This window comes from Panthera onca, chromosome D3, assembly GCF_046562875.1.
Source record: "Panthera onca isolate mPanOnc1 chromosome D3, mPanOnc1 haplotype 2, whole genome shotgun sequence".
NCBI classification, from domain to species: domain Eukaryota; kingdom Metazoa; phylum Chordata; class Mammalia; order Carnivora; family Felidae; genus Panthera; species Panthera onca.
In genome coordinates, this window is record NC_138350.1 from 19,759,363 (window position 1) to 19,781,150 (window position 21,788).

The window sequence follows — 21,788 nt, forward strand, 5'->3', positions numbered from 1 at the left end:
GTCTCTTCAACTAACTAAAAAATTCAGTGCGAGCACCTGCTCTGGGAAGCCAGCTGGCACCACAGACAACTGTACTAGATATGGACATGGTGGGGGAGACCGTGGGGGGGGGGCAGTCCTCTGAGTCCCATCATTTCCCAGGGGCCCTGCACACATTGTTTTCCCAACATCTACTCTATTCTTCTTCAGTCTGTGATGTGCATTTCTTTGCATTGAATACTAGACCCCTACCTCCTTCCATGTAATTCAGAAAAACACAGATCTCATTTTGTCTGCGTGTCTTTTGACTTTCTAGGTCTCTGTTGATTCCCATATGTTCTCTATTAAATTTCTTGTGTGTCACTTCAAACTCCTCAAGGACAGGTCTCACCATAGAGGACTCTCCCCTACAGGAGCCTCCACAGAAGCTTCTCAATAAAAGAGGCTCGGAGGCAAGGACTGTGGACCCAGGGGTTTTGGTCTCACTTCCTCGTTATCTGTGTCACTGTGAGTAACGGTAGCTGCTCCCACTGCCATGATATGTAGCACAGTAATAGTCAGCCTCGTCCTCAGGCTGCGGCCCAGAGATGAGCAGAAGCCCTGCCTTGGCCGAGGCATCTTTGGACCCGGAGAAGCGGCTGGGGACCCCAGGGCCCTGGTGCTTATTTGAATCTGAGTAGTAGTACAGGAGATACCGGGGAGGGCTCCCTGGCTTCTGCTGGAACCAATTTATGTAGTAGCCGCCAACATTGTAGCCACTGCTCAGGGTGCAGGTGAGTCTGGCTGTTGTTCCTGGAGATGCAGACAGGGAGGACAGCTGGGTCAGCACAGGCTGGGACAGGGAACCTGCAAACACAGACACTCATCACTGATGGAACTTGAAATGCAGGCAAAATGTACCAGGATGCTGAGCATGGCAAGCACCCTTTGAGATCCCCCTGTGTCCCTGAGGCAAGCCCCTACCTGTCCATTGAGACAGAAGCATGAGGACTAGAAGAGTCCAAGCCATGATGACATAGACCGTAGTACCTACACTGGGCTGGGCTGCCCCGGGCCTCCTTTTCTCCTCCACCCTCTGCCACAGGAGGAGCTGTCCATGCAAATGAAGTCCATCTAGTGACTGCCCAGCCCCTCCCTGAGCCCTGGTGCTTCAGCCCAGCTGAAGGACACACCCTGGGGACTATGGAGGTTGGCTTCACCACTGGGGAGACCCCTGGGAGGAAGCACTGCATGCACAACGCACAGGTCCCTGCTCGGGGGAACTTGCCACACCAGAAGGGACACACGTGCCAACTTCCCATGAGGGAGCCCAGAGCCCAGTCCCCAGGCCCAGGTTCTGAGCAGTTGTGAAGACACCACAGGGTACTCCCACAGCGCCCCCTCTTGACTGACAGGCACATACCTCACTGTGTCCAACAGCCCTGAGAGCCCAGCTGGTTTCCTCAGCTCCGTTTGTTCACACATCCTTGAGCTGAATCATGGCCAACGTGATCCCATAATACTGCCCTTGATGACTGCAGTGTTTTGCATGCTCAGAAGGAGTCCTGGTCTCTGTGAGTTGCAAACATTACCTCCCGTTAGTGGTAAGTTGTTGACATCTGGCAGAAGATACTGCAGACATCATTTCCCTGCACTGGTGTGCGAGGTAGCATCTGTAAACCTTGGGAATGTTTTTCAGCTCCTATGCATTGTAGCGATGGATGCCAACGAGTGTCCAATAAATTGGGTTTTGTTTTAATCTGCGATTTTTTAGCTCATTTATTGGCTAAGTGATTTATCAAGGAAAGGGAAAACAATGAATTTATCTTTGATGAAGTCCAATGTATCAGTTTTTTTATGGCTTGTGCTAATGAGGTCTTATCTAAACATGTTTATACAAACCCTAGAGCCTGATGACTTTTTCCATTTTTATGTTTACAACTGTATACTTTACAGTATGTCAATAAGCCTTTTAGTGAATTTTTTTATGAGGTCAGAGTTTTTGGTGAGATTCATTTCTCTCGATGGATATCCAGTGGTTCTGCGGACATTTGTTCAAAGGCCATCCTTCCTCCTCTGAAAGGCTTCTGCACCCTTGTCAATAAGGTTTTCTTATCCATAAGTATCCATAAATATTTCTTATCCATGCTTTTGTGAGTTTGGTTCTGAGTTTTCTGTTCTGTTACATTGGCCACTGTGTCTATCTTCCATCCATACCACTCTGTCTTCTTGTGATAGGAATTGAATTACTGTTCTCTACAAGTTGGGAAGAATTGTCATCTCTACTATATTGACTCTACTAATCCTTAAACACAACATATCCCTCCACGGTTTTGGATCCATTTTGATCACATTTCCCTGCATTGTCGAGATTTCAGCATCCATGTCCTGTAGATGTTTTGTTAAATATTCACCCAAATACTTCATCATGGAGTGGTTTGAAGTGTTATTTTTACCTTGTTTTTCAAAACTTTATTGCTCGTATAGACGCAACTAAATGATCTTTCTACGTTGATCTTGTGTTCCGCCACATTCCCGAAATTGCTTATTACCCTTTGAATTCATATATTTACATACATATTCATAGCTCCCTTTGTATTTTTCCCGTATACCATCCTCTGGCCTGAAAATAGGGACAATTGGCTCTTGTTCTCCTTAGTCTGTATGCCTCTCATTGTTTGACTTGCCTTATGCTTTGGTCAGGCACATCCAGTCCTATGGCTAACAGCAGTGTTGAGACTGAACATGATGACCTTGGTTGCCACCCTGGGGGAAAAGCTTTCAGAGCCACACCTCAGTGTGTGTTAGCTGTGGTGTTTCATCATTTTCTTTATCAAGCTGAGGATGTGCTCCTCTATTTTCATTCTCTGAGAAATGATGTCTTTTTCATTCATTCATTCATTCATTCATTCATTCTCATTCTTTGTCATGAATAGGTTTTGCATTGTGTGAAATGCTTTTTCTGTATTGATTGATAAGACCAGGTTTATTTAAAATAATTTTTAAAATTCACTGTATTCATTTATTTATTTAGAGAGAGAATGATAGCTTGAGCTGGGGATGGGGAGAGAGAAGAGGAGAGAAAGGATCTCAGGCAGGTTCCATGTTGTCAGCGTGGAGCCCCATGGAGCACTTGACCTCAGGAACCCTGAGGTCATGACCTGAGCTGAAATCAAGAGTCCTATGCTTAACTGAGCCAAATTGGTGCCCCAGGGTTTTTTTCTTATTTAGCCTGTTAATATTGGAGATTACATTGACTGATTGTTTAATATAAAACTGGCCTTGCATCCCCACAATACACCCCATTTCATCGTTGTGTGTATTTCTTGTGATACATGTATATAACTGAATACTGTTTTTTTAAATATTTTCTTTGAAATAGTTTTCTGCTTATTTGTGTGACATATTCCATTTTTTGTCTGTTTTGTGGACACCAGCTACTGAATGACAATTTTAGAAATAATGATTTCTGGGGCACCAGGGTGGCACAGCGTACTATTCATGATTTCTGCACACGTTGTGGTCTCACGGTTCATGGCATCGAGCCCATCAGAGGGTTCTGTGCTGACAGTGCAGAGTCTGCTTGGGTTTCTCTCTCTCTCTTCCCCTCTTTCTTTCTCTCTCCCTCTCAAAAACAAACTTGAAAAAAAAGAAAGAATTCTTACCTTAACCCAATTCAGCATATTGATCCACAAACAAGGAATATCTATTCATTCATTCCAGTTTTCTCTAATTTCTCTTATGATGCTTTGTAGTTTTCCATATACAAGGCTTTCAATTTTTCCAAAATACATCCTTAAGAATTGAATAATTATATCACTATAAATGGAACTGCTTTTATTTTTATATATTGATGGTTTATTGCCTCTATATAGACTACCATTTATCTCCTCATTCTGTTTTTGTAACCAGAAGGCCAGAATTGAACCAATCAGACCCAAACCATCTGCGACTGAGCCCTAGAGCTGATTGGGAATCAACACCTTTTGTTCTCGGACATCTCCACTGAATATTTTTTTTATCTCTCAGCAACAAAGTTTGCATTTGAAAACATGAACATGGTGATAATGGGTCGTCAGTGTAAAAATATAACTGAAGGAAAGGATATGACAGTGTCACATCATCTGTCTCTGGGACAACAGAGGGTCTGTTGAAGATCTGAGCACAGAAGTCACCCCCTGAGCCACCTGAAGGGTAACGTCACCAGACCCAGAGAGTGAAGGGAGATTTTGTCTCACTTCCCAATGGGGCTGACGCACTACATAAGCATTAGCACTATCGTGGCATATGAGACAGTAATAGTCAGCTTCTCCTCATGCTGGAGTCCAGAGATATCAGAAAACCTGAACTGGTCAAAGCATCTTCGGATCCGGAAAATGATAGGAGACCCAAGATCCCTGGAGTGCATCTGACTCTGATTTGAATCTCAGCAGAAACCAGGGATGGCTCTTTGCCTTCTGCCAGTGCCTATATATGGTGTCACTTCTCAGGGTGCAGATGTGGGTCAGCACAGGCTGGGAGAGGTTTGCTTCTTCCAAACACAGACACTCCTGTGTAATGGGGCAGGAATGGAGGTGAAGCTGCTTGGGGGTCTGATCCAAAGGGGTTGACAGAGGGGCAGGGGACTCCCCAGTTGTCCGAGAACCGGAAGGGAATGTGAGGGGACTACATGCAGCTGTATGTTCTGTCCATTTTCCTCCCGAGGGATGGACCCTGGAGATAGGAAACTACAGCAAGGTCACTTCTAGTTTCCTCTGAAATCCTAACATGGAGATGGAGGTCAGACCTGAAGAGCCAGAGGTAGAGACTGAGCGTCTGAGGGACACGGGAACAGATGGGAAAACAGGAGGGAGGGTTTGCGGGGTGTTGGCAGGGAGAGTCTGTAGGATCTGGTCCAGATTCACAATAGCTGGTTCAGACAGAGGGCACTTTGACTATGACTAGGGTTATTGTCCATATATCACCTGTGGGTACATCAGTAGTGACACAAAGCCCTTTAAGGACCACATGGTGACACTGATGTGTAGATGAATGTTTGCTGGGCAGCACGTTCAGGTGCAGACACAGTATTTATTTCTGTGCATCTTCTCCAGACCCCGTGGGGACGTGCGGTTGGCCTCTGTTATGTCAACTGTCAGTGTCTTCCCGGGATGCCCAATTTTTTCTCACATTACATTCAAACATGAGCATTTCTATTTTCCCTGTTCAAGGAAAGATCTTTCTGCAGAAGAATCCCATGTGCATGTGTCTCCAGGTAAGTTTCATACTGAAAAGATGCTCAGAATCATGATCTTTGTGCACAGGTATTTTCTCTACCTTGCTCGCTATCTGAGACGCTGTGAGCAATGAAAGCCGCTCCCACTGCCATGAGCTGTAGCACAGTAATAGTCAGCCTCGTCCTCAGGCTGCGACCCAGAGAGGAGCAGAAGCCCTGCCTTGGCCAAGGCATCTTTGAATCCAGCGAAGAGGCTGGGCACCCTGGAGTCTTCTCCATTCTGAGTCTCTCCCTTAAAATTTCTTGCAGGATTTGTTTAGTGGTCACAAATTCCTTTAGCTTCTGTTTCTCTGTTAACTCTTTATCTCTCCTTACATTCTGAATGACAGTCTTCCTGGAGGAAAGATTCTTGGCTACATATTTTTCCTATTCAGCCCATTGAGTATATCCTGACATTCCTTTCTGGCCTTCCAAATTTCTGTGGACAGATCTGCTGCGACCTTGATCTGTCTTCCCTTAGAGGTTAAGGACCTTTTCCCCCATGCTGCTTTCATGACTCTTAGTTTTTCTGTGCATTTTGTGAATTTGGCTATGATATGCCTTGGTAATGGTCATTATTTGTTGAATCTAATTTGTGCTCTCTGTCCTTTTGGATTTTGATGTCTGTACCTTCCCTAGATTAGGGAACTTTTCAGCTATAATTTGCTCACATATATGTTCTCCCCCTTTTTCTCTCTCTTCATCTTCTGGGACGCCCATGATATGAACGTATTCCTCTTAGTAAGTCCCTGAGTTCTCTAAATCCTGTATTGTGATCTTTTGCCTTTGTTTTTCTCTTTTTTTCGGCATTATTATTTTCCAGAATTTTATCTTCCATAACACTGATTGTGCTCTGTTTCATCCATCCTCACTGTCATGGCATCCATTCAAGATTGCATCTCAGTTATAGCATTTACAACTTGGGCTTGACTAGATTTTAGTTCTTTTATCTCTGCAAAAAGGGATTCTCAGGGGTCTACTATGTTTTTTTCAACCTCAGCTAGTATTCTTATAATCATGGTTTTAAATTCTAATTTAGACATCTTACTTATATCTGTGTTGATTACATCCCTGCACATCATTTCTCCTTTTACGTTCTTTTGGGGTGAATTTCTCCATCTTGTCACTTTGGGGAAAAATAAGAATAAATTAAAATTAAAAATTAAAATTAAACAAATTTTTAAAAATAAGCAAAGAAAGGAAGCTAGATGCTAGATGTGTTTTTGTCTGCTTGATAAGAGATACTTGATGGAAAAGAGAAAAAAGAGAAAAGAAAAACAGTTTACAAATTTACAATATTTTTTAAAAATTAAAGTTATACAAAATGAAGAAAATAAAATAGGGTAAAAAGTTTTGCTCTTTTTTTATCCAAGAAAGAAAAGAAATAAAAACAACAACAAAAACTGGAGCAAACAAAAGAACAAAAGAACAAGCAAACAAAATGAAATTGAAAGAAGCTAGATCCAGTTTCTCCTAGAACTGAAACTTTGTAGCACAATATGGTCCCCAGATTCAGCAGATGGAAGGGGTTTGTGCTGTTCTGGGGGATGTGCCCAGAGGTTGCAGATGGATAGGGCTCTGTGTAATGGCTCCATTCTCCATTTGGTGGTGCTGCTTCGCTCACTGGGGTGGGTAAGTGTGGGTCGGCTACAGGCTAAAATGGCTGCATCCTGCTCTCTAGTCTCCTGAGCAGAAAAATTTCACACCCTCTTGGTTGCGCACCCTGTCACCTCTCCTTTGTCTCAGGCTTCTGTCCATTCCCCACCTTCACACTCTCTGTGTTTAATTATTTATTTATTTTGAGAGAGAGAGAGAGAGACAGAGTGTGAGCGGGGGAGGGGCAGAGAGAGAGATGGAGACACAGAATTGGAAGCAGGCGCCAGGCTCTCAGCTGTCAGTACAGAGCCCTATATGGGGTCGAACCCATGAACCATGAGATCATCACCTGAGCCAATGGTGTATGCTTAACCAACTGAGCCATCTAGTTCCCCAGAGCTTAGGTATTCAAAGCATTTAGAGCACTCAGCACTTCAAGAAGACACCTGTGTTAGTATAAATTGGTCGCGGAATAAGTTAGATTGATACTAGATAATCTGTCAATCTCAGGAAAACTTCCATGAAAGAAGGTATACTGTAAAGCACCCCTCAGTTCCCAACCCCATGCCACATCCCTCCTAGGGATTAGTGTGGCTGCAAGAAACCAAGGCCTAGCCAGAATAAACTAATAATAATAATAATTATTATTATTATTATTATTATAAACGGATGTGGATTTCTCTTTCATCTTGTATGACCTTAATATCTTGGCTTTATGACTAGTGAGCATATTCTGCCTGGTGTTCACAATCTGGAAAATGTACCTTTTTGGGTGCAACTTTTTGGCCAACCAAACAGACTGGAGAACATTCTCCCTCTGTCTGTCTATGCCTCTGTCTCTCTCTTGGTCCAGATGGGCCTGCTGTTGGGGGAGTTAGTCATGAGAGTTTCCAGACCCTAGGAAACATCTGTCACCTCAACCTTCAAGTTTGTGCTGGAAAGTCTATTCCAGGAGCACCAGCCCAGTGTCCCAGTTTAGTGGGCTTGTGGCACCGTTGTGTCATAATTACCCGTGAGACTGGGGATGCCATTTTCACTACAGCCTCCTTACCACCTGTGCAAAAAAGGTTTTTGCTTTCTTAGACTAATTTAGGAGTAAACTTTGGATTGTTGGGCAACCCATTCAGGTGTAGGCCAGCAGCATGGGTGGTGAAAGAATTCACCCAAGCAGAGCAAAGGAGATAGAAGTTTAGAGAATACACTGTAAGGGAACAGCAGGCAGGACAGCAAAGCAGAGATGGTCTCCCAGGAGGCAGCGGTAGGGGCTCTGGTCAAGAGGGGAAGGTAAGGTGGTGTGAACTATTTGGCTTTTTTTTTCCTTTTTTGGTACCTGTGTCTGGGTAGGAGTCAGCTAGGGCTTATAGATATTTTGAGGTGACTTGTCTAATGGGCCTGTTTGCATCCAGCCCACTCGTCACTGTGGGACCTTCTACCATACTCAGGTGACCATTGCTCAAGTCTGTCGCCTAAAACTGGCCTCTATGTTACTGCTTGCTAGATCAACAATGGCAAATCCTTGCCGTTTGGGCAGAGATCTCATCTTCAGTAGCGGCTCATGTTGAACAGTGGGGGTGTGCTGTCCATACATAAACTTGTCTGTCCGTCTGGGGTTCTGTGCAGTTATAGACCAGAGCATGGTATTATACTAACATGCTGACAGGTGATTTGAATGAAATTCCTTGGTGGCCTGGTCCATGGGATTTAGGAGGAGGGGATCCTCTGGTGCCCCGGGCTGGAATCCTTGTTGAACCATCATTCATATATGGAATTGTTGCATTCTGGGAGACACAAACTTAAAAAGTGGATTGAACTGGGCGGGGGGTGGGGGCAACAATTAGGCATATGTGTATTGAAGCCACAGGTCCTAAGAGAGAAAGAAGGCAGCGTAGCCATGACCAGGTTTCTTTCCAGGAAAACCATCCTTATGTTGCCCAGTCCCAGGGGGAGGAAGGTCGTTCAATCAAACCGTAGACTTTTTTTTATGTTCCCTGATTGACCCTTTAGCAGGACACAGATACCCTCTGGGCTTCAGCTAGGAGATCTAAACTCAGTCATTTCTGCAAACCTAATGTGACTAAAACCTCCAACTGGGTTTGTATAATCATAAAGGGTCTACATTTTGTAGACCCTGGGGCATGTGTATTGGGCTCTACTCCCTCACCTGTGTGCACTCCTAGGATGCCTGTGCTGTCTCAGGCAATAACACTGTGTCACTCCTTCCTCCTCAAAGACAGGTGTTCCCACAGTGGAGTGTCCCATACACAAGCCTCCACAGAAGCTTCCACAATAAAAGAGATGCAGGGGTTTTTGTCTCACTTCCTGCTTATCTGAATCACTGTGAGTAACGATAGCTGCTCCCACTGCCATGATATATAGCACAGTAATAGTCAGTCTCGTCCTCAGGTTGCAGCCCAGAGATGAGCAGAAGCCCTGCATTGGCCGAGGCATCTTTGGATCCGGAGAAGCGGCTGGGGACCCCAGGTCCCAACTGTGTACTGGAGTAGTAGTACAGGAGATACCGGGGAGGGCTCCCTGGATTCTGTTGGTACCAGTATATGTTATAGCTTCCAACATTGATGTCCCTGCTCAGGGTGCAGGTGAGTCTGGCTGTGGCTCCCAGAGATGCAGAGAGGGAGGCTGGCTGAGTCACAACAGGCTGGGACAGGGAACCTGCAAATACAGACACAGCAGATGGAAGACAAGAGACAGGGTACATGAGATTAGGGAGCTGAGCCAGAGGGAATTGACTCTGGCTGCGGGCCCACCCTGGTGCCCTGCATTCTGTCCCTACCTGTGCAGTGACAGAGGAGCACGAGGAGGATGGGGATCCAGGCCATGGTGACACACCCCCTTCTTAGGCCCAGAGCTAGGGTTTGTCTGCCCCGGGACTCTCTTATCCCCTGTGCACAGGCCTCAGAGAGGAGGGGCTGCTCATGCAAATGGGACCCACCCCTGCCTCTTCTCCATGTGCACACACAGGGTCTGTGGCCCTTGGACACGGACACTTCCTGATGCACTGCGTTCCCCCTGGGTGGGCCAGGAGGCAGCAGCTGAGGGGACCACACACAGGCCAAACTCCAGGGGATTCCACCAGGCCCTGATGGGACACACCTGCCCTGTCCCCACAGGAAACACGGGGGCCCTGACCTGGGGCCTTTTGTCAGTGCAGGACTGCCAGTGGATCCCCCGTCCTGCAGAAACCCTTAGACATGATCTCACAGCAGGCCCTGCTGCTCTCTGGGCAAACGTCTCATTCTTTCCACTTTCTCGTTCTTTCCCACTGCTTCCAATGCTCTCCTTTACCTGCGTCCCTAATGTTTGTGCTTCCACCATGTGAGACAGACCCTTCAGAGAAGGATGGAGGTGCAGTCCTGGTGTTCTCTCCCTGAACCGGGTTTTTCCTTGGGTGGGGCTATTGTGGGAAGGACAGGAGCAATCTTGACCCAGGACAGTCTAGGAATTCTGGTGGAGCTGATGACAAGATGCAGAGAACAGAGAGCAGGGGATCTGCCCCCACAGGGGGCTCCTAGGGGGCAGGCTGACTCTGGGTGATGAGTGAACAGGAACCTGTGAGCGGTCACAAACCTTCACAGAGAAGGACACAGATTATGGAAATTTGTGCCTTTCTGGAGCATGGCAGAAAGGACTCCACAAACTCTGATGAGGCTGCTGAGGGTATGAGGACTGAGCAGGGCCCGGGAGTCCAGTAGGACCACTGCGGGGCCATCCTGCAACCTGCCATCCCTGTGCTGGGAGTCTTTTCATTCCAGCTGGGCTTCTCCTGGTCAGTGCTGCTCATTAGAGATTTAGTTCTGCAGGAAGTTCTAAGACAGATTTTGGGGCAAGGAGAAGTAGAAGGCAACCCCGGGGGATGGTTGGGGGAAGATGACAGCAGAGAAAACAGGAAGGGTGAAATGGGTTGTGTCCCCAAGTGGGACAGAGGGAGGTAACTGAATGGACCCCATGCTGTGGGAGAGGGAGTGATGGTCCAGAGAGTTAGGTGGCTAGAGGGTGATGCCCACAGAGACAGGAATACCCTGACTGACACAGGGGAAGTCAGGTGGGAGAGCAGATGGAGGGGAGGTGATGGGTGCACCTGGGTGTCTCAATCCGTTAACCATCTGACTTTCTATTTCAGCTCAGGTCGTGATCGCACAGTTCCTGAGTTCAAGCCCTGCATCGGACTTTCTGCTATCAATGCCAAGCCTGCTTCTGTTCCTCTGTTTCCCTGTCTCTCTGCACCCCCTCAAAAATAAATAAATGTCAAAAAAAGATTCATATTAAATCCAATTCTATTAGCCAAAATTATTCTTGAGACAGTGGTTAATGTGTAATTATATGCATCAGATTTCAAGATGAAGAAGAAGACCTAAAACTTAAGAGAAAAGTTATCAATTCACATCTGTCACTACAAAATGCTGAAGCACATGAGAAGTCACAGAATAATCTGAATCTTATCTGTGACTATTGCAGATAATGGAAGCTGTGTGTATTATGTATTTCATCCAGAATTCCGATATCCAGTGTTTTCCACAACAAAAGTAACCTTAAAATGTCATACTACCCAAAACAATCTATAGATTCAAGGCTTCCTATGAAAATTCTTATGATATTTTTCACAGAAATAGAAAAAAAAGTCCTGACTTTTGTATAGAGGCAGAAAAAGACCTAAAATTGCCCAAGCTATCTTGAGAAAGAAGAATAAATCTGGAGGTACCATACTTCCTGCTTAAATTTATAACAAAGTTCTAGGAATACAAACAGTATGAAACTGGCTTAGAAAGCCACACATAGATAGATGCCACAGAAGACAAAGACCAGAAGGTAATGCAAGTTCCCCTTGACCACCAGGGAGCAAGTACACTGAAAACAGGGCCTTTGCAAGGTTCCTAGAGGAGAAGTGACACGGAGTTTGGAGGGGATTCAGATAGGCATATACATGAATCATACAGCAGGTGACCCAATCGAGATCCTAAGGTTCTCAGTGGTGTTCCTGACACACTCTGGGAGAGAAAGCTGGTATTCTTGGACACCTTGCAATGGGACACATTGGTACGCATGCCATGGTGGTCAGCATGCATCCACATGGTCAATCTGGGGTAAGAAGCCCAGCCTAAAGACTGTCTCAGCCGCGTCAGGCCACATCTGCCAAGAGCCCCCATGGGAGCTGCCCTCTGCCCTCTGCTGCTTCCTGCATTGGCATGGGTTCCTGGGGCCTGGCTCCTCTGCCATTCCAGATTACCCATTCCCCTGTTGGGTGCTCGGGATGATGAAAAAGCTCTGGAAATGGACAGTTGTGGTGGTTACAAACATTGTGAGTATACTCAGTATCTCTGAATTGCACAATACAGAGTGATTAAAATAATAAATTTTGTTGTGTTTATTCTCATCACTATAAATTATCAGTTCAAAATCAAATTATATGTAAGAAGCTGTACTAATACAAATATCCTTCTTGTCCTGGTATGTGGTACCCTATTCTAACTTATCATCATCAGTAAAACTTGACAGTAATGTTTAAAATTATTTTTCCTATAGATTCCACATATAAATGAGATCATATAGCATTTTTTCTTTCTCTGTAGGGCTTATTTCTCCTAGGGTAATATCTGGCAGGTTCGTCCATGTTGTCACAAATGGAAGAACTTCTTTCTGGAGAGACATAGGACTGGACTTCTTTGTGCACAGATAGGGGACATCCTGCCCTGTCGCCCCACAGCCTCCCTGCTGCTTGGATCACTGATGAGCCCTGATGTCACAGGAGAAGAGAGGAGGACAGAGTCAGGGCCTGGGAATTCAGAAAACCAGCCACAGGGGTACCCAAAGTGCCTGATGGTGTCCGCTTTGGTAAATTCACATCTGTAGGATCTACTTCCCACCTTCCCAAGAGCAGACCCAGCATTTTGTAGCAATGATGGAGCCCTGCTTGTTACCTTCACAAGCACCACTGAGAGGTTTGCTGACAACTAAAGTTTCTCCCCTGGCTAACCCCCTCCCCCGACGTCACAATTTAAAGGGCAAGTAGCTAACCTGGTTGCCCAGCCAGCTCTGTGCCCGCTATTTCTTCTGTTCTGAGTCCTCCCTCAGCACCAATCTTATTTACTACATCCTACCTGGAACACACAGCTATTCAGCCAGCTCTGAGCACAGGAGCTTGGAGGGAAGGGAGCCTCTGCCCCAATCCCTGGAGGAACAGAGTCCACATTCTGGAGGACTGTCCACCTGCCGCGATGGTCCAGACTCTGACTAGAAAACTAAGACAATGGATGTGCCTTTATAAAGAGAAAAAGGGCCAGCTCAACACTCTCTGAGTTTTACACTTTAACCACCAGACAAAATGTCTGCATTGTCGTGGGTTTCTTTGTTGCCGGTTTGTTTGTTGGGTGGTTTGTTTTCATGACAGTACAAAGAGTTTGAATAGGACACAGATGAGGAAGGGTATTGTGACCTAGAAGCTACTTCCAAAGACAGTGAGTGTGCATTCAAGTTATTTTCAACTGGTAGAGAGTCAGAGTGCAGGGATGTGAGCAGGCTGAGATATTTGTCCCACTTCCCCATGAGTTCGTGTCACTGTGACCAGCACTACTGTGCCAGATTGCACAGTAATAGTCAGCCTCGTCCTCAGGCTGCAGCCCAGAGATGAGCAGAAGCCCTGCATTGGCCGAGGCATCTTTGGATCTGGAGAAGCGGCTGGGGACCCCAGGTCCCAACTGTGTACTGGAGTCTGAGTAGTAGTACAGGAGATACCGGGGAGGGCTCCCTGGATTCTGTTGGTACCAGTATATGCTATAGCCTCCAACATTGATGTCCCTGCTCAGGGTGCAGGTGAGTCTGGCTGTGGCTCCCAGAGATGTAGAGAGGGAGGCTGGCTGGGTCACGACAGGCTGGGACAGGGAACCTGCAAACACAGACACAGCAGAGGGAAGACAAGGGACAGGGTACATGAGATTAGGGAGCTGAGCCACAGGGATTTGACTCTGGCTGCGGGCCCACCCTGGTGCCCTGGATCCTATCCCTACCTGTGCAGTGACAGAGGAGCACGAGGAGGATGGGGATCCAGGCCATGGTGACACACAGAGACGCCCTTCTTAGGCCACAGAACTGGGGCTGGACTGCTCCTGGCCTGTCTTATCCCCTGTCCACAGGGCCACAGAGGAGGGGCTGCTCATGCAAATTAGACCCACACCCACCTCTTCTCCATGTGCACACACAGGGTCTGTGGACCTTGGACACAGAGACTTCCTGATGCACTGCGTTCCCCAAGGGTGGGCCTAGAAGCAGCAGCTGTGGGGACCACACACAGCCCCAGGTCCAGGGACTCCTCCAGGTCCTGACCGGACACACCTGCCCTGGCCCCACTGGACGCAAGGGGCCCAGTCCTTGCTTTCTGTCAGTGGAGGACTGCACAGCTGGATGCCCCTGTCCTGCAGAAAGCCCCAGACACAGTGTCACAGTGCCCCCTGCTGGTCTCTGGGTGAACCTCTCCTTTCCCACCTCTGGCTTCCCTGATGCCTGTGTTTCCATAACCTGAGAATGACCCTCCTGAGGAAGAGATAGGTCCTGTTGTACTGTCACTGATCAGGTTTCCCCTGTGAAGGGAGGGGGGGCGCTTCTAACGGGAGGGACACATGCAATCCTGACCCAATGGAGCCTGTGAATCTTGATATTGGCTCAGGTCATGATCTCAGAGTCCTGGGATCCAGACCCAAATTGGACTCTGCACTGAGCAGGGAGTTGCTTGGGACTCTCTCTCCCTCCCTCTCTCTCTCTCTCTCTCTCTCTCTCTACAACCCCCTCTCAGAGAGAAATAAATAGGGGCTCCTGGCTGGTTCAGTGGGTTAAGTGTCCGACTTTGGCTCAGATTATGACCTCACAGTTCCTGAGTTGGAGTCCTACCGAGGGCTCTGTGCTGACCACTCAAAGCCTAGAGCCTGCTTTGGATTCTGTGTCTCCCGCTCTCTGCCTCTTCCTCACTCTGTCTCTCAAAAATGAATAAACGCTTAAAAAATATGTAATTAAAAAATGAAAATAAACGAACAAACTTTAAAAATCTAAATGTAGAAGAGAAGGTTGTACTAGGATTTTGGAAAAGGAATCCGGAATGGAATTTGATATGTGGTTAGTACTGGTTAAAATTCAGAACATTCAAGTGAATAAGTGAATTTTAATGTCAAAATACATGGATGTAAAACTAAAATTGTTTTCACTTGTTTAAAAGGACTAAACGGTCTTGAACTCTTGGTCTGCTATTACCAAAAAATGGTAAACAAACAATTTTATTCACTTTTGACATTATCTGCCTAGAAAACAAGCACTGTGTTTTGCCAAAATATTTCCTATGCTTATCAGGACTTTGGTTCATTGAACAAAAGTTGTGTTTGTTTGTTTTTGTCTATTTTACAATTTGTATTAAATGATGCATTTGAAATAATGTCATTTAACAGAAAAATTGCCAGAATATAAAGAGCTCTCACATTCCCTTGACCAGATTGCCCAATTAACATGTTTCCACATTTGCTCTCCCCCCCCCCACCATCACATTACACACACTTGCACTCGTACATTCATTATCCTTTAGCAATATCATAATTTAAACTCAGGAACTGCTTTATAATTTGATCCAATCTTTAACCATCATTTTTGTTTGTTTCCATAGAAGTGCCTCCTAATACCTGATTTCTTGAAGCACAGGCCTTACTTGGAGAACTCACTCACATCACCCCCTCCTGAAATGAGTTTAACTAAACTGGCCTGTTGTCGGGGAAGGTTCAAGAAACTGAGCAATCTACCAGCCCAACCTTTAACATGTGCAATCTCAGGGAAGTTTCAGAGGAGGAGGAAACTGGCCAGGAATAGGCTGCCCCAACATGGGTTTTGCCCCAAGATGGGTCATTTTGGCATGAACATTATTTCAAGTTAAAAGCAAATAAAACTCAGCATATTTAGGAAAAGTTCTATACCTTCCCTCAAACTTCCCGCTTTTATCAGGAAGAGAACTATCAACTCCTGTTCCTCTTTACCTATGACATGTACCTCAATGGTAGAGTGGGGTGCCTAAGTGGCTCATTTAGTTCAGTGGGCTACTCTTGATTCAGATAAAGTCATGATCTTGCTGTTCATGAGATTGAGCCCCACAGTGGGCTCGGCACTGACAGTGTGGAGCCTGCTTGAGATTCTCTCTCTCTCCCTCTTTCTCTGCCCTCTCCTTCTCTCTCTCTCTCTCTTAAAATAAATAAGCTTTTAAAAACTTAATATAAATAAATAGATGATAGACAATAGACAGATAGATGATAGATAGATTGATGATAGATAGATAGATAGATAGATAGATGATAGATGATAGATACATAGCTAGATAGATAGATAGATAAGATAGAGAGATGCAGAGATAGAGAGATAGATGAGATGGATAGAAGAGATAGATAGATGAGATAGATAGACAGATAGACAGATAGATAGATAGAGGAGCAATCTATCTTTGTTTTCCCGACATCTCCTCTGGCCTTCCTGTGAAAAATGGTCTTTCTCCTCTTTGAACCTGAGACCCCTACCTCCTTTATTCATATAAGTGTCATGTTGCCTGTCTTTGGAATCTTCCGTGTCTTTGTGGATTCCCTTTATGTAGGCTATTAAATTTCATTTTCTCCAGCTAATTTGCCAAATGTAAATGTGATTCATATTCCAGCTAGAAGGACCCTGAAGAACTCAGGAAATACTCTCCCCCCCACCAACAATAGGCCCACATGAAGTTTCATGAAGGGTCAGACAAGAGTAAGCAAACATGTGAATTCCTAGGACTCCTGATGTACAGTTCCCTATGTCAGGGGCTGATCCTATTTCCTGGAAACATGAGGTAGAAGTCCTCCTGCATCAGAGATAGGTTCCCACACTGTTCCAGCTGATGGAGCCCCCCCCCACACACACACACACACAGTTCCCAAGCCCCCTACCAGGTTCCCCTCCTTCAAATCCCTATCCTCAGTCCCTGCTTCTTCCAAGTCATGAGGACCCTGACTTTCATCCCCACTCAATCCCTTATCCAGAACTCATAGTCTGACTGGGACAGACTCCACAGCCCTTGCTGGGTCACAGCTTCATGCTTCCCTCCTGTCCCTTTATCATCTATGCGGAACTAGGATGTCATTACCAAACATCAGGTTCTGGGGTTCCTTCACCCCTCCAATGCTCCAGCTCCACTGCACCGACCTCACCCCTCCTCATGCTGCTGGGACATAGCTTTCCTTGAAGACATGTTTAACTTCTGTGTCCTCTCTCTTCCCCCAGACACTGTCAGCTCCCTGAGCATGGGGACCCTTCCTGTCATGTCCAGATGTGTCCCACATCCTAGACTCAGGTGTAACATATATTAGGTGTTCAGTAAGTGGTGTGGATGCACAATATCTGGACAGTGCTCTACCCTCAGTTAGACATAGGTGGACGCTGTGTCTCTGGTTCTATCCTGATCTGTCACAGACTCTGTCTTCAGGGCAGCCTGCGCCCGGCACCCTGGAATCACTCCTTAATATGAGAAAATCCTACAATGTTTCCCCACCAGGAATAGGATTGAGGGGGCTGAATTTAAGAGAATGTGGATGATTTTGTAGCCAAACTTTCCTGAGATTGGTCTCAAAGCACAGTTTACCTTTTTTATTTATTTTCGTGATTTTGGCTTTATTTAATTTTTTAAATTTTTTTCATTTAAATTTTAGGTAGTTAAGATACAATGCAATATTAGTTTCAGGAGTAGAATTCATTGATTTCATCACTTACATACAACACCCAGTGCTCATCACAAGTGCCCTGCTTAATACCCATCACACATCTAGCCCATCTCCTACCTACTTCCCTCTGTCAGCTCCTACTTTGTTCTCTATCATTGAGAGGTTGGTTTCCCTCTCTTCTATTCACCCCCTTCCCCATATGTCCATCTGTTTTGTTTCTTAAATTCCACATACGAGTGAAATCATGCAGTATTTTTCTTTCCCTGATTCACTTATTTCACTCAGCATGAAACATTCTAGCTCCATCCATTGCATTGCAAATGAAAAGATTTCTTTTTTTTTTTTTTTTTGATGGATGAGTAATATTCCTTTGCAGATACAGACCACGTCTTTATCCATTTATCAGGTGATGGACATTTGAGCTCTCTCCGTAGTTTGGCTATTGTTAATAAAGCTACTATAAACATTGGGGTGCATGTACCCCTTTCAACCTATACTTTTGTATCTTTTGGGTAAAGAACTAATAGTACAATTGCTGGATCATAGGGTATTTCTATTTTTAGTTTCTTGAGGAATATCCGTACTCTTCTCTAGAATGACTACACCAGTTTGCATTCCCATAAACAATGCAAGAAGGTCCCCTTTCTCTGCATCCTTGACAACACCTGTTGTTCCTTGTGTTGTTAATTGTAGCCATTCTTACAGGTGTGAGGTGTATTCTCTGTGGTTTTCATTTTTATATCCCTGAGGACGAGTGATGTTGAGTATCTGTTAGCCATCTGGATGACTTCTTTGTAAAAGTGTCTATTCGTGTCTTCTGCCCATTTCTTAAATGGGTTATTTGTTTTTGGGGTGTTGAGGTTGAAAAATTCTTTATGGATTTTGGATACTAACCTATTATCAGATATGTTTTTTGCATATACCTTCTCCCATCCTCTAGGCTGCCTTTTCATTTTGTTGATTGTTTCCTTTGCTGTGCAGAAGTGTTTTGTCTTGATGAAGTCCCAGTAATTCATGTTTGCGTTTGCTTTCTTGCCTTCAGCAATGTGTCTCATAAGAAATTTCTCCAGCCAAGGTCAAAGCGTTTAGGCCTGTGTTCTCTTCTAGGATTTTGATGGTTCCTATCTCACATATAGTCTTTCATACATTTTGGATTTATTGTTGTGTATGGTGCAAGAAAGAGATCCAGTTTCATTCTTCTGCATGTTGCCATTCAGTTCTGCTGGACCCCTGACCTGAGGAAGAGGGGTCTGATGGGGACACAGTCAACAGCCTCTGCCTGGTCCCTCCTCACGCTCCCCTCTGGCTCCTTGATCATCTATGCAGCACTGAGACATCATCACAGCACATCAGATTCTGGGGTTTCCTTTCAACCCTTCCAATGGTCCAGGTCCACCTCACTGCCTCACCCTTGTTGACTCTCCAGAAACATCTTATTTGTGTTGCTATTCATACTTCTTTGTCTTCTTTCCCTCCCAGGACATTTTCAGCAACATGAGGACATAGATTATCCCTAGCGCACTCACGCTGTACTTAAGCCCAAGGGTCATGCCTGGCACATACTTGGTGTTCACCAGATGGTGTGGAGGGACAGATCTCTGTACAGTCACCTATCCAGAACAGGAGCACATGGGATCTGCCGGGGTCTACCCAACGGGGACTCAACTCCCAGGACAGCCTGACACCAGGTGTGCAGTAAATCCTGCCCAACGGAAGAAAATCAGACGATGCTTTGCAGAGTGGGGCTGGGTTTATGGGCACAATTTGAGAGAACAAGGACACTATTTCTAGACAAAATTCCCTAGCCTTGTCTAAGACTTCACTATTACAAGAAACGAACAAAGAAGCAGCTGTGTTGGCCAAGGGGTGTGAGCTTCACAGGAAGTCCCATTGCTGAGGGGACAGCAGGTTTGGGTCTCACCTCTCCACAGGCCTGGAGCAGTGTGAGCTTTGAGACTGTGGTCCCACACTGAGCAGTAATAATCAGCCTCATCCTCAACCTGGAGGCTAGAGATGCTCAGAGAGGCCACGTTCCCTGACCTGGATCCTGACAATCTAGATGGGACCCCCGCAGGCTGAGCACTGCTACCATAGATGACAACGTTGGGGACACTGCCTGGGAGCTGCTGGTACCAGAACACACCTCCAGCCCCAACATTGCTGCTTCCCATGCAGGAGATGTTAACAGTCTTATTCACAGGCTTGGACACTGCAGATGGCTGAGTCACCACCGACTGGGCCCAGGACCCTGCAAGTCAAAACAGAGACACGGGGTGAGAGAGAGGGGTCAGTGGACAGGGCCCATACATGGTTCCACAGTCCTCTCGTCTCCAGCCCTGATCCCAGCCTCCAGCCACCTGTGCAGTGAGCAGCAGTGTGAGCAGGAAAGGAGCCCAGGCCATGGTGGAGACCCCTGCTCAGCAGTGTGTCCTCAATGTCCCTCAGCCAGGCTCCCAGAGTCTCTCTTATTTCCTCCAGCAGCCCAAGGGGAGGGAGAGACCCTTCATGCAAACCAGCCCCCTCCCCCTGGCTGGCCAGCCCCAGCCTGAACCCTGAAGCTGACCATTGTCTGGAAATCTCACCCCAGGAGGGGATGGAGCGAAAGCTGTGGGGCCTGACCTGGGGCTCCCCAAGGGCCTGTGAGCACCCAGAGGATAAGCCACAGTGAGAACCAGAGCCAGGTGGCTCCCAGCTTGGGATCACAGCACACAAGGTTCAGAGACAGGCCACAGCGCCCCCTGCTGCCCGAGACCCAGACATGCCCATATGTTTGGTCTTGCCCACAGAATACTTAAAAACATCCATAGACTTTATGATTTATTGTCACAGAAGAATTTAGTAGAATTTCCAGAGTTCCCCAAAACACCAACCCCCTCCATCACCTTGTCTTTCCCATGATCCAACTCTAGCCTGAGTGTGGTCACTTATTATACACCATGAAGCAACACTGACAAGTCATTGTCACCCCAAGTCTATATTTACAACAGCAAAGCTCACCGATGACATTGTTCACTCAATAGGTTCAAGAGCTATACGTTGATATATGTCCATTTTAGAACCACAAAGAGCACTTCCACTCCCACAAAAAACCTCTGTGCTCCAGTTGTGCATCCCTCCCTATGCTCAACCCCTTGCAACCACTAATTCTTTTATTGTCTAAATAGATTTGTCTTTTTGGAGAATGTTACATCCTTGGAGTCACACAGCGTGAAGCCATTACACTTTGGCTGCTTTCATTTAGCAACATGCAACAAAATGTCCTCTGTGTCTTTTTATGTCTTGATGCCTCATATCTTTGTAGCTCTCATCAATATTCTATCGTTGGGGTTTACTTACCTGTCACCTCCTGAAAGGAATTGCAATTGGCTGCTGCCAGGTGTGGGCAGTTATGCATAATGCCACTGTCCACATACTTGTGCAGGGTTTTTTTGTACACATTGTTTTTAACTCCTTTAGGTAAATACAAAGATGCATGATCCCTGGATTTTAAAGCAAGACAATGATCCGGGGTTTTGTTTGTTTGGTTTTTCTTTTTGGGTGTAAAAAAATTTTTTTTTATTTATATCCAAGTTAGTTAGCAATAATCATGATTTGGGGAGTAGGATCCAGTGGTTCATCCCTATATAAAACAAGCCGTGCTCATCCCAACAAATGTCTTCTTAATGCCCCTTGTCCATTTAGCCTATCCCCCCTCCCACAACACCTCCAGCAACCCTTAGGTTGTTCTCTATATTTAAGAGCCTCTTATGTTTGGTACCCCTCCCTGTTTTTATATTACGTTTGCTTCCCTTCCCTTGTGTTCATCTGTTTTGTATCTTAAATTCCACATATGAGTGAAGTCATATTATACTCGTCTTTCTCTGACTAATTTCGCTTAGCGTACTAACCTCTAGTTCCATCCATGTTCATTGCAAATGGCAAGAATTCAGAGAATCTTCAGTTTTAAAAGAAATTGCCAAAATATTTTCCAAAGTAGCTGTACCATCCTGAATTCCCCTCACCAATGAAATAGAGTTCCGTTGCTGCACATCCTGGCCAGACGTTGGTGTCATCCTGGTTTTGATTTTGGCCATTCTAACGGGTATGTAATACTATGTCATTGCTGTGTTTTTGGGCAATTTCTTACCGACATATGATGTTGGACAGCTTTTCTCAAGCTTATTTATATCACATGAATATCACCTTTGTTGAGATAATCTGCAGTTTTTAGATTGACATTGTTTCCTTACTATTGAGAAGTCTTAATTTTTAAATTAAAA

General features: G+C 45.6%; 1 protein-coding gene and 1 pseudogene across 2 annotated transcripts; both read right to left on the minus strand.

Annotated features, from left to right (window-relative positions):
* Positions 1–481: 481 nt before the first annotated feature.
* LOC132677068 (putative non-functional immunoglobulin lambda variable 5-48 pseudogene) lies at positions 482–9,684 on the minus strand (annotated as a pseudogene). Its single transcript, XR_013551243.2, has 2 exons — positions 9,600–9,684; positions 482–825 (listed from the first exon to the last, which is right to left on the minus strand). The product of XR_013551243.2 is annotated as a putative non-functional immunoglobulin lambda variable 5-48 pseudogene (transcript).
* A 1,900-nt stretch (positions 9,685–11,584) lies between these two features.
* Positions 11,585–20,923, minus strand: LOC144613826 (immunoglobulin lambda-1 light chain-like). The gene is made up of 4 exons (XM_081790848.1): positions 20,866–20,923; positions 19,451–19,777; positions 13,395–13,706; positions 11,585–11,697 (listed from the first exon to the last, which is right to left on the minus strand). The coding sequence occupies exons 1-4, from the start codon at positions 20,921–20,923 to the stop codon at positions 11,585–11,587; spliced, it is 810 nt and encodes a 269-aa protein (XP_081646974.1).
* Between the last annotated feature and the right edge of the window lie 865 nt (positions 20,924–21,788).